The 17,382-nt window shown below is 42.2% G+C and overlaps 2 protein-coding genes across 4 annotated transcripts in view; one reads left to right on the top strand and one right to left on the bottom strand.

The window, feature by feature from the left end:
• Positions 1-17,382, top strand: part of fancc (FA complementation group C) — a 181,488-nt gene that overhangs the window by 133,621 nt on the left and 30,485 nt on the right. For all 3 annotated transcript variants that reach the window (XM_063068860.1, XM_063068859.1, XM_063068861.1), the window contains exon 9: positions 6,320-6,375. In XM_063068860.1, coding sequence (XP_062924930.1) covers positions 6,320-6,375 — 56 coding nt within the window. The remainder of the gene's footprint in view (positions 1-6,319; positions 6,376-17,382) is intronic.
• The window catches only part of aopep (aminopeptidase O (putative)), a 295,893-nt gene continuing 278,681 nt past the window's right edge, over positions 171-17,382 (bottom strand). Inside the window, exon 18 of the transcript XR_010020603.1 lies at positions 171-2,425. The gene's annotated coding sequence lies outside the window, so the exon portion shown is untranslated. The remainder of the gene's footprint in view (positions 2,426-17,382) is intronic.

Below are 17,382 nucleotides of genomic sequence, written 5' to 3'. Positions count from 1 at the left end.
ACTGAGGAAATTAAAATTATCGTCAGGTCTGCAGAAGAGTATCTTGGTATTAAAGGGACAAGGTGGGAAGAAGTCAAAGAAACGCTGAATGGAGGATCCAACAGTTCACAGGCAGGGGAGATGGAATCTTAATGGCAGTATATTTATCGCAAATGGTCAAGAATTTAAGAAATGTTTCAGAACTTAAGGAAAATCCTCAGATTTTATGGTTGAAACCCAGGGTAAATGTGTAGAACTCCAACAACAAAGATGTACCCGACAAGAACAAGGGTGAGTTGGAAAGAGATTGGAAAATGGAGGAAATTATTACAAGGATACAAAAGGAAAAGGAATTTGTTGCAAAGTGAATTATCTACATTCAGATTATAAAATGAAAACATGGAAGCAAATGAAGAAGAACTCCGAGGTCTCAGTGAACAACTGCAGGTTATGATCCAAGAAAAGGAAAACCTGAAAAAGCAGATAGACTTGGAAAAACAGCAATTTTAAAAGTATGACTTGCGCTAATTACTATTCTTTAACAAGACGATTTTAGTCTTACAAGTGATGTAGATGAGATCAGTGTAATTGAAGTAATGCAACTACACGAAAACATGTGACAAAATTAGGGAAGAATAGCAGTTTGCGGCATTATCTAATGAGTGCATTAAGCATTCATGAGGAATTGCAACTACAGTGTGATGCTAATAGAGAACTGCAGGCTGAACTAGATTGTCTAAAGTAGAGAACTCCAGGACATATTTGGTTGGAACACAAGAAGTCTAGCAGGTGGCGGTAGTGCACTGAAAACAGGTTGCCAACCGCCATAAAACAAAAAAGAAGAAGGACATGGAGGACAGGAAGCTCAGTGCCGAGATTATTAATAGGCTATGGCATTTCGAAGTAAAGGAAAAGGTAGTGCTGAGTTTCTTAAAAAGCATTAAATTGGGTAAGTCCACAGGGACTGATGGGATATACCCCAGGTTTTTGAGAGAGGCAAGTGAAGAGATTGCTGGGGCCTTGACTAATATCTTTGTGTCCTCTCTAGCCACAGATGTGGTCCTAGAGGACTAACGAGTAGCTAATGTTGGTCCATTGTTCAAGAAGGGAACCAGAGATAATCCTAGAAACTATAGACTGGTGAGTCTCATGTCAGTGGAAAGGAAGTTACTAGACAGAATTTTTAGGGATGGGATTTATGAGCATTTGGAAAACCATGGCTGAATTAGCAAGAGCCAGCATTGCTTTGTGTAGGGCACACTAGTTCTTTGAATGGAGAAGGTTTTTAATCCTGTTTTGTTCTTAAATCTGCTCAAGCACACAGAGTATTTATCATCTTTACAGGCATCATGAGAAAATAAAACTGTATATATAGAAGGTCCTGATGAAAGGTCTCTGCCCAAAATGTTGAATTCTTATTAATTTCCAGAGATGCTGTCTGACCTGTTGAGTTCCTCCAGCATTTTGTGTGCATTGCTTTGGATTTCCAGCATCTGCCGACTTTCTTGTGTTTATAGTTAGCTATTTGATTACTAAGTTATTTGGTTTAGTACAACACTGTAGGCCGAAGGGCCTTTTCCTGCGCTGTATTCTTTTATGTTCTATGTTCTAAGTACCAAGTACTTAATGTTACTATTGTGACCCATGTGTGTGCTTTTGTGTACATCCTCTTCCTTCTGGCATTACTAAATTATGCAATCGTTGGGGCTCATTGGACTGCTTGAATTGCTGTCCTACCATTGAGATCCTTCAGGGCCCATGTCTTTTGAATTTTGGAATCCATAGCTGCCAAAGACAGTTCCAATGGCACCTCTTGGGTCAAGAGAAATATTCACTGAGGAGAAGATTCGAAGTATGAGAAATAGGAAATGGTTTGAGCTAAGGCCCCTCTTTTGCATCACTTTTCTTCATTATCCTTTTATTGTCCAAGCTGTACTTCTCTGTTGGCTACATATTGGAGAAGGATGATGCAGTTGAACTCTCCTGTCAGTCATTCTACATATAGTGATATTCAGAAAGCGCAAGCCCTTTCTGAGAACCTGAATGCCCTCAAGTGATTGTTACATTTGACAGTGGCCACGACGTCATTGAAAAGACCCATTACATCATGCCACAGATCTTTGAAATGGCTCTGATCATCCATAGTGCATTTTTAACACCTGGTAGTACATTGCAGATTTTTATATGCACCTCCAAGAGAATTCATTTCCCATCTAACCAGCAGATCTCGAACCATCTTACAGCTTCCATAGGAGACAATTAAGCTTTCCTTTACAATACATCTGCTCTTGCTCACTACTGCATAGTGGTATGAGAAATTGAGCGGCTGCATTGGTTAAGAAAGGCCTATGGTAGTATCCTCTTCGTGCAAATGATCTCCACTGATGAGCTGTTATTGCTCTGCACCTGTAGAAAGTGCGAAGGCCCCGTGGGATGCATGAAGGCTCTGTGGGAGATAAAAAGTTTGAATAAGTTCTTTCAGGGTAACAATGTTTGAAAAAGTCAAATATTCTTTCATGGACTGTGCTCTTGCTGCTTCTCGGTTGTACTCAGCCAACTTCTTCTATCCGTGATTGGAAAACAGCATCCCTTTGCAACTGTTAAGTCCACAGTTCGATCTATGAACTGAGGTGGAGCTATATAACTTCTAAATTTCATTCCACCACTTGTTTGTCTTTGGCTTCTAACTCTAAGTTCCTACTAATTTCACGTAGGGAACCTGTCTTTAAATATTGGAGTTGAAATCGCATGATGCACATCACTAATTGGTCAGAAAAATCAGAAATTATATGGTTTGCTTGATTCAAAAGCTGCTGTCAAGCATCTACTTCCTTGTTTCCTGTATAGTACAGGACTCCCTGCTCCTATCATGTGGCATACTTAGCATCAAGCTCAATTATTCTGTTCACGTAATGTTGCTTTCCACTAAATGACTGTCATGCTCATTGTATTTGAAATACTCTGGGGTGTTTGTAAGAGGTTTTAGAGGGCTTTATAAGTGCAAATCCTTTGCTCCCGTTGAGCAGAATAAATTAAGATACTAAATATGCAGCTGCAGTAATTATGACTAGTCACTGCTCAGAATTTCACCTGTATCCAGTGGATAAATAGTATGGATGATGTATACCAGTGAGGAACATCAATCAATGTGCATTGCATATTATTACTTTAAACAATGATTATGACAATTATAGTAATTCCAGTGAGATTTTAATTTACAATGCCATCTAAAGCAGGTATTTTCATATGTGAAACAACATAATTTAGCCTGGAATCAAAGACGAATTATACTTTCATTAAGTTTTGTGTAGAGATCGATGGTGACCTTTCAAATGCTTAATGACTAGACTTTGAACCAGAATCAAAAAACTATTCAAGCTGAAAGTAATGTGTGGCAACAGTAAATTGGTACAGAAGGGAAATGATGAATTTGAATTGAATTGACTTTATTTTTTACATCCTTCACATACGTGAAGAGTAAAAATCTTTACGTCACATCTCCGTATAAATATGCAATGTGCAATCATAGTAATTTATAATAAATTATAATATATAGAACAGGCAATGTAATATAAAGTACACTCTCAAATCAGCGTGAGTTCATCAGTCTGATGGCCTGGTGGAAGAAGCTGTCCCGGAGCCTGTTGGTCCTGGCTTTTAGGTTGCGGTATGCTTCCCGGATGGTAGCAGCTGGAATAGATTGTGATTAGCAACACATGTCAAAGTTGCTGGTGAACGCAGCAGGCCAGGCAGCATCTCTAGGAAGAGGTATAGCCGACTGTACCTCTTCCTAGAGATGCTGCCTGGCCTGCTGCGTTCACCAGCAACTTTGATGTGTGTTGCTTGAATTTCCAGCATCTGCAGAATTCCTCGTGTTTAGATTGTGATTAGGATAGTTTGGGTCCCCAGTGATCCTACGGGCCCTTTTTACACACTTGTCCTTGTAAATATCTGAATCATGGGAAGTTCACAACCACAGATGTGGTGGGCTGTCCGCACCACTCTCTGCAGAATCCTGCGATCAAGGGAGGTACAGTTCCCATTGCAGGCAGTGATGCAGCCAGTCAGGATGCTCTCAACTGTGCCCCTGTAGAAAGTTCTTGGGATTTGGGGGCCCATATCAAACTTGCTCAACCATCTGAGGTGAAAGAGGTGCTATTGTGCCCTTTTCACTACACAGCTGGTGTGTACAGACCACGTGAGGTCGTCAGTATGTGGATGCCGAGGAGCTTGAAGCTGTTTACCCTCTCAACCAGAGATCCATTGACGTTAAAAGGGTTTAGCCCATCTTTATTCCTCCTGTAATCCACAACGAGCTCCTTTGTTTTTGTGACTGAGGGAAAAGTTGTTTTCTTGAGACCACTGTGTCAGAGAGGTGACTTCTTCCCTGTAGGCCACCTCATTATTGTTTGAGATTGTTTGAGTTAAATTTGAGAAACCTACACACTTTTAATGGAGGTGGGATGTGGAGCAGGAAGAAAATCCTTCTGGGAGGTCAGTTGCTTATTCTAGTATTCTATTGAGACTGTGAAATTTATGCCTTCCTTCCTGATGTGACATTGTCAATAGCAAGCCTGACCATGGAAGGTAAGTATGGTTTTCTATGTAGAAATGGTTTGTGATTACCAGCACTGCTTCTGGGCTACAAGGTGTACTGCACATACCCTGCCAAATTAAACCTGCTGCAGCCTTTGCAATTGGAATGACCACTCTTACTTTTACCATTTCTGTCTCCCCCACACTCGTCTCACCCCTCCCTTTATCTCTGCCCTCGAGCCGTCTCCAACCTTGCTATATTTGTCATTTCTTCCCCAATAGAAAATTTGCCCAGTTTAAGGCTACAGACCCATCTGCAACATTGCTTACTCCCATTTGGGGAACCAGGTCTTGTTGATCGGGCAAAAAAGGTTCACCAGATTGATTCTTTGATTAGAGTTGGCCTAGGAGTAGAGATTAAGCAAACTAGTTCGATAATCTCAAGTTTAGAAGAATGAGAGTTGATTTCATTGAAACAGAAAGTTCTAATGGGTTCGATAGGATAATAGCAATAATGATTTTTTCCCCCAGGGATAGAATGTCCAGAATACACAAAATAAGTGCTGAAATGGGAAGATATTCTTTTATCCAGAGGGCAGTGAATTTTTAGGATTCTTTACACAGGAAGGCTTTGGAGGCACCATTGCTGAGTGTGTTCAAGACAAGATTGATAGATTTTTGATTATTAAGGAAATAATGGGATGAAGAGCTGGTGTAATAAAGTGATGCTGTGGTATGGCGGAAGACAGCTTGCACGATCTGCCCTTATTTTTAAGTTCACCGATGGGAATTAGAATTGTAGATAAACTATTATGTAGGCAATTTGCCTATTACCGGACTGCTCCAACAATAGCACAGTAAATTAGTGGTGCAGACGGCATATAACCGCTGGACAGTTTTGTACTACTTAATTAAATTTTTATATCTATTTATTACTGTAATTTATAGTTTTTATAAATTATTATGCATTGCAATGTATTTACTGCTGCTGCAAAACAACAAATTTCACGACATATGCCTGTGATATTAAATCTCAATTTGATTCAGCATGTTGGCAGAATACCAAGCTCTTAACTGAACAGTCACATCTGTACTGACAGGTGATCATTTCTTTAACAGTGTTCTGAAAAAAATATCACTTCTGATAGTGCAGCCCTTCCAAACTACTGCACTGAAGCAATATTCTACTTTATGGCTTCCAGTCCTGGAGTGGAAACTAATACCTTTATTTTAACCTGGCAATATAAGTACCACAATTGAGACTAAGCCAGCAGAGTATGAAATATGGTTAAATAGAAAAAAAATTATAGATTCTAAGTTTTGTATATATTCACGTTAATGTAGTCAGTATGCACAAAAGAAGTCAAATTTACAAAAACTGTATATTGGAAGTATATATGTTATAGTATCTCAAAGATAAAAACATGTTCAAGTGTTTATCAAATAAAGATGAATAATTTTCATTTATCTTTATTTTTTATTGTTACTTGCTTTAAGGGTTAACTAGTTAAAAAATAAGGATATCCAGAGCAGGTCTAAATTCAGACTTTTGGATATGCTTGTAGTGTTGCTAGAATTTATTAACTCAGAATATTAAACAGAATATTTATGGAAGTCTACAGTGATATTCAGGATGTGCTTCATGCAAAACCTGCATTTTCAGCTTGTCAAATTTATTTCACCTTGGAATGTTTTAAATTGGGAACTTTAGTGAAAACAACTGTTTTAGAAAAAGTTAATTATTCCATTGTTCAATAAATTAGTACAAGGTCAACACTCCAATTAACGTTTTTTTTTATTGCAGCCAAAAGTATCAGCCTATCATCCTTCGTTGTTTAGGGTAATTGATGATTCTTTCAGGTAAGCATTATATGCTGATTTATTCATATAAGTACACATTGCATAAATCTAGGGGCTGTGTTTATTTCTTTCTCTCCTTCTGTCATTAACATCTCTGCCAGAACTTATCCAAGACTGCAAAGTTACTGGTGCTGTAAGGTGTACCGAGCTATGTCTACAACGTCCTCAGATTTTTTTTGGTTATGGGCAAAGCAGTTGTCATACCCAGCTGTGAAGCATTTGAATAAGGTATTTTCTCTGGTGCATTGATAAAATTGGTGAGGATACACAGGGGTATGCCAAATTTCTTTAGCCTCCTAAGGAAGTAGAGGCTCTGTTGAGCTCTTTTGGTCTTGGCTTCTATGTGGTTGGATCAGGTTAGGCTCTTCTCTCATAGGAACTCATAGCTTTCAACTCTTTTAATCTCAGCACTGTTGATATACTGTAAGCAGGAATGTGTGCACCAATTCCCTCCCCCTCCTTCCTGAAGTCAATGACCAGTTCCTTTGTTTTGCTGACATTGAGGGATGTGAATCAGAATCAGAATCAGGTTTATTATCACCGGCATGTGACGAGAAACTTGTTAGATTAGCAGCAATACATAATCTAGCAGAGAGAGAAAAGATAAATAAAATAAAACATAATAATAAATCAATTACGTATACTGAACAGATTTTAAAAATGTGCAAAAACAGAAATACTGTACATTTTGAAAAAGTGAGGTAGTGTAAAAAGCTTCAATGTCCATTTAGGAATCAGATGGCAGAGGCGAAGAAGCTGCTTTCTGAATTGCTGAGTGTGTGCCTTCAGGCTTCTGTACCTCCTACCTGATGGTAACAGTGAGAAAAGGGCATGCTCTGGGTGCTGGAAGTCCTTAATAATGGACGCTGCCTTCTTGAGACACCGCTCCCTAAAGATGTCCTGTGTACTTTGTAGGCTAGTGCCCAAGATAGAGCTGACTAGACTTAGAACCTTCTGCAGCTTCTTTTGGTCCTGTGCAGTAGCCCCTCCATACCAGACAGTGATGCAGCCTGTCAGAATGCCCTCCACGGTAAAACTATAGAAGTTTTTGAGTGTATTTGTTGGCATGCCAAATCCCTTCAAACTCCTAATAAAGTATAGCCGCTGTCTTGCGTTCTTTATAACTATATTGATATATTGGGACCAGGTTAGATCCTCAGAGATCTTGACACCATGTCAATAGGCTCTATCTCTTTTTGATACTCTGACTCATTGTTGTTTGAACTAAGGCCCATTATAGTGGTGTCATTTGCAAACTTGTCCAAACAGTTGTGTGTCCATATGCAGTAGAATGGGGAGCTGAGGATTTGGCCTTGTTGAGAATAATCATGGCAGAGTTGTTGCCTATCCGTCCTGTCAGTCTTTTGGCCAAGAAATGAAGGATCTAATTGAGGATGGAAGCATTGAGTCCTAAGTCTAAGAGGTGAGTTTACCTGGGATTATAGTATTGAAGGTAGAGCTAGAGTCAATAAACAATAGTTTAATCTACAGTAAGTGTTTTAATTGTCCAGGTGCTCCAGAGATGAGTGTAGGATCAAGGAAATGGCATCTTTCATAGACCTGATTCAATAATAGGTGAATTGCAGTGGGTCAAGGTTGTCTGACAGGCTGGTATTGATGTGTGACATGACCAGCCTCTTGAAACATTTCATGAATGTGGATGTTAAAAGTCACCAGGTGATGGTCACTAAGACACTCTACCTTATTTTTCTTGGTACCAGGATAATAGAGGTCTTCCTTAAGTAGCTGGGAACCTCAGATTGAAGTAGGGAGAGGTTACAAATGTCTGCAAATACCCAAACCAGCTGATCTGTGCAGGTTCTAAGGTTATTTAGCATAATTGCTTGCTTAAAGCTTAATTGTCTGCATAAACAAGTCTGAGGGTGATCAAGTGAGATAATTAAAATGCCATTGACATTCACAGTCTGTTCTTTTAAGCATAAATGAATTTTCCATTTAGTGTTAGGGCATGGTTCATATTCTTGAAGTTGTTCTCACTTGTGAATGCTTGACAATGTATAAAGAATTCTTGAAGCCAATGAATCTAGGAAACATGTATATTTTTGTTTACTGCCATGAAGTATTTGTTATCACAATTGCTTTTTATTTGTAAGGTTCATTGGCCATGAGTCCTTTCAGTAGCTAGAAACTGTCATCTTCTCCAAATGAATGGTCATACACAATGGCAGGAAACCAAAGCGAGCTATTATGCTCATTCATTCATTCATTGCGGTTATCACCAGTAAGAACTGGTAAAAATCAGATCTGCTGGGAAGTTTATGCTGTGTTTGCTGTTGCTTATATGAAATTGGTGTAGTAGCATCAAGACAAAATAATCTTGTCCAGTGTAAAGTCCTCTCTGGAGTAATCTCATTATGACCATTGATTTAAGCAAATTTCTTGTCATTTTACAAGTGTAATAAATCGCTGAAGCTTAAGATTATTTTAACATCATTTTATGAAGTAGAGAAAATGTCCTTTTTGCAAAATGGCCATCCATAATTGTCAAATTGTGTTAAAATTCTCCTCTGCTACTAACGTCTTTTATTGAAATATCTTAATATTAATCATTAAGCTCTCTAATTGGCATTTTTGTTCTGATGTGTGCCACCTCTACTCTTTCTTTGCATCACTTTCCTTAATAGATTTTGAATAACTTCCAGGATAAATGTTGAGACAGTATTGGTAAAGTGTTGAGAAAAGGTCCCTGTAAGGCCTCTTCAAATGTAGTTGGATGTCTTTAGCAGTGAATAATGATACTGGAATGATTCCACAGGACTGGAATATTGCAAATATCACTCCAGTCCTTGAGATGGGAGGGAAGCAGAGGAAAGGAAATTGTAGGCCAGTTAGCCTGACTTCAGTGGTTGGGAAGATGTTGGAGTCCATTATTAAGGATGAGATTTTGTGGTACTTGGAGGCATATAAATAGGCCAGAGTCAACTTAGTCTTCTTAAGCGGGAATCTTGGAGATGCCAGAAATGGCCGGGAGAGAAGCTAGTTAGGAACTATGAAGAATTTGAAGGTATCGACAACCATCTTGAATGTAACAATGGAAATGAAGATTTTCAGAATGCAATCATTGAAAGCATCGTATCAAAACACCGAGGTGGGAAATATGAAGATGAAGAGAATGATTGAGTTGACACATCTGCATTTGAGCACATAAAATGCTGAGGAACTCCGCAGAACAGGCAGCATCTATGAAAAAGAGTAAACAATCAACGTTTCGGGCCGAACCCTCCATTAAGACTGGAAAAAAAGATGAGAAGTTACAGCAAGAACGTGGAGGGAGGGGAGGAAGAAGTACAAGGTGGTAGGTAGTAGATGAAACCAGGAGAGGGGGAGGGGTGAAGTGAAGAGCTGGGAAGCTGATAGGTGAAAGAGATAAAGGGCTGGAGAAGGGGAATCTGATAGGAGAGGATAGAAGACCGTGGAAGAAATGAAAGGGGAAAGAGCACCAGAGTGGGGGTGATGGGCAGGTAAAGACATGAGGTGAGAGAGGGAAACGGGAATGGTGAAAGAGGGGGGCAACTACCAGAAGTTTGAGAAATTGATGTTCATGCCATCAGGTTGGAGACTACGCAGATGGAATATAGGGTGTTGTTCCTCCAACCTGAGTGTAGAATCATCACAGCAGTAGAGCACACAGTGAACTAACATGTCAGAAAGGGAATGGGAAGTAGAATTGAAATGAGTTGCCACTAGGAGATCCTGCTTTTTCTGGCGGACGGAGCGTAAGTGCTTGGCGAAATGGTCTCTCAATTTATGATGGGTCTCACCGATTTACAGAAAGCCATACAGGAAGCACTGGATACAGTATATGATGCCAACAGACACATAAATAAAGTGTTGCCTCACCTGGAAGGACTGTGTGGGGCCCTGAATGGTAGTGAGGAAGGAGGTGTATGGGCAAGTATGGCACTTGTTCTGCTTGCAAGGATAAGTACCAGGAGGGAGATCAGAGAGGAGGGATGAATGGACAAGGGAGTTGCATGGGGAGCAATCCCTGCAGAAAGCAGAAAGTGGGTGGGGGTGTTGGTGAAGATGTGCTTGGTGGTGGGATCCCATTGGAGATGGCAGAAGTTACAGAGAATTATGTGCTGGACACGAGGCTGCTGGAGTGGTAGGTGAGGACAAGAGGAACCCTATCTATGGTGGGGAGGTGGGAAGATGGGGTGAGTGCAGACCTGCACGAAATGGAAGAGATGGAGGTGAGAGAAGCATTGATTGTGGAAGAAGGAAAGCCCCTTTCTTTGAAGAAGGAGGACATCACACTAGTTCTGGAATGAAAAGTCTCATCCTGAGAGCAGATGCGGTAAAGATGGAGGAGCTAAGAGAAGAGATTTGGCAATTTTACAAATGACAGGGTGGGAAGAGGTATAGTTCAGGTAGCTGTGAGAATCGGTGGGTTTGTAAAAGTTACCAGCAGATAAGCTGTTTCCAAAGATAGAGACAGAGAGATCGAGGAAGGGGAGGGAGGTGTCGGAAATGGACCAGGTAAATTTGAGGGCAGGGTGGAAGTTGGAGGCAAAGTTGATGAAGTCGACAAGCTCAGCACGGGTACAGGAATCAGCCCAATGCAGTCCTTGATGAAGCATAGGAAAAGCTGGGGAATGATACTGGTCACGAGGAAATTTGCAGATGCTGGAAATTCAAGCAACACACACACAATGCTGGTGGAACGCAGCAGGCCAGGCAGCATCTCTAGGAGGAGGTACAGTCGACGTTTTGGGCCGAGACCCTTCGTCAGAACTAACTGAAAGAAGAGCTAGTAAGAGATTTGAAAGTGGGAGGGGGAGGGGGAGATCCGAAATGATAGGAGAAGACAGGAAGGGGAGGGATGGAGCTAAGAGCTAGAAAGTTGATTGGAAAAAGGGATACAAGGCTGGAGAAGGAAGAAAGAAAGTGGGAGGGGAGCATCAGAGGAAGATATAGTGAGAGGGACAGAGGGAGAAAAAAGAGAAAGAAAGGGGGGAGATAATAAATAAATAAGGGATGGGGGTAAGAAAATGAGGAGGGGCATTAACAGAAGTTAGAGAAGTCAATGTTCATGCCATCAGGTTGGAGGCTACCCAGATGGAATATAAGGTGTTGTTCCTCTAACCTGAGTGTGGCTTCATCTTTACAGTAGAGGAGGCCATGGATGGACATATCAGAATGGGAATGGGACGTGGAATTAAAATGTGTGGCTACTGGGAGATCCTGCTTTCTCTGGCGGACAGAGCGTAGGTGTTCAGCGAAACGGTCTCCCAGTCTGCGTCGGGTCTCGCCAATATATAGAAGGCCGCACTGGGAGCACCAGACACAGTATATCACATCAGCCGACTCACAGGTGAAGTGTCGCCTCACCTGGAAGGACTGTCTTGGGAGAGAGGAAGTGAAAGGGCATGTGTAGCACTTGTTCCACTTACAAAGATAAGTGCAGGGAGGGAGATAGGTGGGAAGGGATGCGGGGGACGAATGGACAAGGGAGTCGCGTAGGGAGCTATTCCTGCGGAAAGCAGAAAGGGGGGGAGGGGAAGGTGTGCTTGGTGGTGGGATCCCGTTGGAGGTGGCGGAAGTTACGGAGAATTATATGTTGGACCCGGAGGCTGGTGGGGTGGTAGGTGAGGACCAGGGGAACCCTATTCCTAGTGGGATGGCGGGAGGATGGAGTGAGAGCAGATGTGCGTGAAATAGGGGAGATGCATTTGGGAGCAGAGTTGATGGTGGAGGAAGGGAAGCCCCTTTCTTTAAAAAAGGAGGACATCTCCCTCGTCCTGGAATGAAAAACCTCATCCTGAGAGCAGATGTGGCGGAGATGGAGGAATTGCGAGAAGGGGATGGCGTTTTTGCAAGAGACAAGGTGAGAAGAGGAATAGTCCAGATAGCTATGAGAGTCAGTAGGCTTATAGTAGACATCAGTGGATAAGCTGTCTCCAGAGATAGAGACAGAAAGATCTAGAAAGGGGAGGGAGGTGTCGGAAATGGACCAGGTAAACTTGAGGGCAGGGTGAAAGTTGGAGGCAAAGTTAATGAAGTCAATGAGCTCAGCATGCGTGCAGGAAGCAGCGCCAATGCAGTCGTCAATGTAGCGAAGGAAAAGCGGGGGACAGATACCAGAATAGGTTTGGAATGTAGATCGTTCCACAAAGCCAACAAAAAGACAGGCATAGCTAGGACCCAAATGGGTGCCCATAGCTACACCTTTAGTCTGGAGGAAGTGGGAGGAGCCAAAGGAGAAATTATTAAGAGTAAGGACTAATTCCGCTAGACGGAGCAGAGTGGTGGTAGAGGGGAACCGATTAGGTCTGGAATCCAAAAAGAAGCAGAGAGCTTTGAGACCTTCCTGATGGGGGATGGAAGTATATAGGGACTGGACATCCATGGTGAAAATAAAGCGGTGGGGGCCAGGGAACTTAAAATCATCGAAAAGTTTCAGAGCGTGAGAAGTGTCACGAACATAGGTAGGAAGGGATTGAACAAGGGGGGATAAAAACGTGTCGAGGTATGCAGAAACGAGTTCGGTGGGGCAGGAGCAAGCTGAGACAATAGGTCTGCCAGGACAGGCAGGTTTGTGGATCTTGGGTAGGAGGTAGAAACGGGAAGTGCGAGGTGTGGGTACTATAAGGTTGGTAGCAGTGGATGGGAGATCCCCTGAGCGGATAAAGTCGGTGATGGTGTGGGAGACAATGGCCTGGTGCTCCTTAGTGGTGTCACGATCGAGGGATAAATAAGAGGAGGTATCCGCGAGTTGTTGCTGTGCCTCGGCAAGGTAGAGGTCAGTACGCCAGACTACAACAGCACCCCCCTTATCGGCGGGTTTAATAATAAGGTTAGGATTAGTGCGGAGGGAGTGGAGAGCACAGTGTTCGTAAGGAGTGAGGTTGGAATGGGAACAAGGTGCGGTGAAGTCGAGACGGTTGATGTCCCGTCGGCAGTTAGCAATAAAGAGATCCAGAGCAGGCAGAAGACCAGTGTGGGCTGTCCATGAAGAGGAGGAGGGTTGAAGACGGGAGAAGGGGTCATCGGTGGGGGTGGAACAGTCCTTGCCGAAGAAGTAGGCTCAGAAGGACCCATCCGTTATTTATTTATATACACACATTCTTTCTCTCTCTCTCTCCTTTTTCTCCCTCTGTCCCTCTGATTATACCCCTTGCCCATCCTCTGGGTTTTTTCCCCCCTCCCCCTTTTCCTTCTCCCTGGGCCTCCTGTCCCATGACCCTCTCATATCCCTTTTGCCAATCACCTGTCCAGCTCTTGGCTCCATCCCTCCCCCTCCTGTCTTCTCCTATCATTTTGGATGTCCCCCTCCCCCTCCCACTTTCAAATTTCTTACTAGCTCTCCTTTCAGTTAGTCCTGACGAAGGGTCTCGGCCTGAAACGTCGACTGTACCTTTTCCTAGAGATGCTGCCTGGCCTGCTGCGTTCACCAGCAACTTTGATGGAAATAAAAGGGACCATTTTTAGTTGGCTACTGGTGACTAGTGGCATTGTGCAGGAATCAGCGTTGGGTCCACTACTTTTTAGGTTATATGTTAATGATCTGGATTACAGAATTGATGGGAATCTGACCATGTTTGCAGATGATACAAACATAGGTGGAGGGGCAGGCAGTGTTGAAGAAGCAGAAAGTCTGCAAAAGGACTTGACAGATGAGGAGAATGGATAAGGAAATGGAAGATGGATTATAGTGTAGGGAAATGTCTGGTAATGTGCTTTTGTAGAGGAAATAAAGGCATAGACTATTTTTCCAACAGGTAGTATATTTGGAAATCAGAGGTATAAAGTCATTTGCAGTCCTACCAAAGAATTTCCTAAATGTTAACTTGCAGGTTAAATCAGTAGTAAGAAAAGCTAATGCAAACTTAGCATTCATTTCAAGAAGATTGGAAATAAAAGCAAGGATGTAATGCTGAAACTTTAAAAAGCATTGGTCCGACCATACTTGAAGTATTGTGAGCAGTTCTGGTCCTCGTAAGGAATCAAATTTACAGAGAGAAGGCAGGAGATTGGGGTTGAGAGGGAAGATAAATCATCTACGGTTGAATAGTGGAATGGGCTTGATGGGCCAAATGGTCTAATTCTGCTCCTAAGTCTTATGGTCATTTGCTGAAAATATTAGTTCTGTTTTGAATCACATACTTCTTTATTAGTCAGCTTCAATTTATTTAACTTTTTTTCTATGTATTATAAAAATTGAATATCAATTTGAGAACAATTGTTTGCTGTTCCCCATGTATTAGAAGTGTATTAAAAATGTTATCATTGTTACCTCTTTAAGATCAAGAATAAGGTTGTTTAATGTCATTTCTGGTACACATGTGTAAAGGAGAACAAAATAATTGCTAGTCTGGATCCAATGCAGCACAAAAAAACACAATAAGATAAACAACATCATAATAAAAAAAACATAAGTATATATGCGTAGATTGATTGTATGTCCCTAATATGATGCAAGGCAAAGGAGTGTCTGTATATATAACCATATAACCATATAACAATTACAGCACAGAAACAGGCCATCTTGGCCCTTCTAGTCCATGCTGAACTCTACCCTATCCTAGTCCCACCGACCTGCACTCAGCCTATAACCCTCCATTCCCTTCCTGTCCATATATCTATCCAATTTAACTTTAAACGACAACATAGAACCTGCCTCAACCACTTCAGCTGGAAGCTCATTCCACACAGCTACCACTCTCTGAGTAAAGAAGTTACCCCTCATGTTACCCCTAAACTTTTGTCCTCTAATTCTCAACCCATGTCCTCTTGTTTGAATCTTCCCCACTCTCAATGGAAAAAGTCTAACCACATCAACTCTATCTATCCCCCTCATAATAATAAACACCTCTATCAAGTCCCCCCTCAACCTTCTATGCTCCAAAGAATAAAGACCTAACTTGTTCAACCTTTCTCTGTAACTTAGGAGATGAAACCCAGGCAACATTTTAGTAAACCTCTCTCAATTTTATTGACATCTTTCCTATAATTTGGTGACCAGAACTGTACACAATACTCCAGATTTGGCCTTACCAATGCCTTATACAAATTCAACATTACATCCCAACTCCTATACTCAATGCTCTGATTTTTAAAGGCCAGCAAGCCAAAAGCTTTCTTCACCACCCTATCCACATGAGATTCCATCTTCAGGGAACTATGCACCATTACTCCTAGATCCCTCTATTCTACAGCATTCTTTAATGCCCTATTTTGATTAGTTCTACCAAAATGTAGTACCTCACATTTTTCAGCATTAAACTCCATCTGCCATCTTTCAGCCCACTCTTCTAACTGTCCTAAATCTCTCTGCAAGTTTTGAAAACCTACCTCATCATCCACAACACCACCTATCTTAGTATCGTCTGCATACTTACTAATCCAATTTACCACCCCATCATCCAGATCATTAATATATATTACAAACAACATTGGACCCAGTACAGATCCCTGAGGCACACTGCTACACATCATCCTCCAATCTGACACACAGTTAGCCACCACTACTCTCTGGCATCTCCCATCTAGCCACTGCTGAATCCATTTTACTACTTCCATATTAATGCGTAACGATTGAACCTTCCTAATTATCCTTCCGTGTGGAACCTTGTCAAAGGCCTTACTGAAGTCCATATAGACAACATCCACCGCTTTACCCTCGCCAACTTTCTTAGTAACCTCATCAAAAAATTCAATAAGAATTGTCAGACATTACCTTCCACACACAAATCCATGTTGACTGTTCCTAATCGGACCCTGTCTATCCAGAAAATTATATATACCATCTCTAAGAACACTTTCCATCAATTTACCCACCACTGACGTCAAGCTCACAGGTGATTATATAGAAACTAATATAAGGTGATTCTGACAGGAAATTATATTGTAGTGGTGGTCACACACACACACACACACACACACACACACACACACACACACACACACCAGCAGGCCAGGCAGCATCTATGGAAAAGTGTACAATCGACGTTTCAGGGCAAGATCCTTCAGCTGGGCTGGAGAAAAAAAGATGAGAAGTAGCATTAAAAAGTAGGGGAATGGAGGGAGAAGCACAAGGTGAGAGGTGAAACCGGAAGGGAGGGGGGTGAAGTAAAGCGCTGGGAAGTTGATTGATGAAAGAGATACAAGGCTGAAGAAGGGGGAATCCAACAGGAGAGGACAGAAGGCTATGGAAAGGGGTAGAAGCACCAGAGGGGGGTGATAGGCAGGCAAGGAGATAGGTGAGAGAGGGAAAAGGTGAAGTGGGGGGGGGGTGTCATTACTGGAAGTTCAAGAAATCAATGTTCATGCCATCAGGTTGGAGGCTACCCAGATGGAATATAAGGGTTGTTCCTCCAACCTGAGTGTGGCCTCATCACAACAATAAAGGAGGCCATGGATAGACATAATGGAATGGGATTGAGAAGTGGAATTACAATGGACGGCCACTGGGAGATCCTGCTTTTTCTGGCGGACAGAGGATAGGTGATCAGCAAAGCAGTCTCCCAATCTACGTCGGGTCTCACTGATGCACAGGAGGCCACACCAGGAGCACCAGCCACAGTATATGACCCCAACAGACTCACAGGTGAAGTGTTGTCTCACCTGGAAGGACTGTTTGGGGCCCTGAATGGTAGTGAGCGAGAAGGTGTAGGGGCAGGTGAAGCACTTTTTCCACCTGCAAGGATAAGTGCCAGGAAGGAGATCAGTGGGGAGAGACAAGTGGGCAAGGGAGTCGCGTAGGGAGCGATCACCGTGGAAAGCAGTAGTGGTGTGGGAGGGTTAGAGGATAGAGGTGTTGATCAGCCTTACTGCCTGAGAAAAGTAACTGTTTTAGAGTCTGGTGGTCCTGGTGTGGATGCTACGTAGCCTCCTCCTTAATAGGAGCAGGACAAACAGTCCATGACCAGGGTGGGTAGGATCCTTCCTGATGTTACTGGCCTTTTTCCGGCACCTTTCTGTATATATGTCCTTGATTTGATGGTGACCATGATGGATTAGGAGCCTTCGTGATCATCACAGTGC

The sequence above is a fragment of the Mobula hypostoma genome, chromosome 16, assembly GCF_963921235.1.
Source record: "Mobula hypostoma chromosome 16, sMobHyp1.1, whole genome shotgun sequence".
Taxonomy (NCBI): domain Eukaryota; kingdom Metazoa; phylum Chordata; class Chondrichthyes; order Myliobatiformes; family Myliobatidae; genus Mobula; species Mobula hypostoma.
This window is presented reverse-complemented; position numbering and strand designations above follow the sequence as displayed.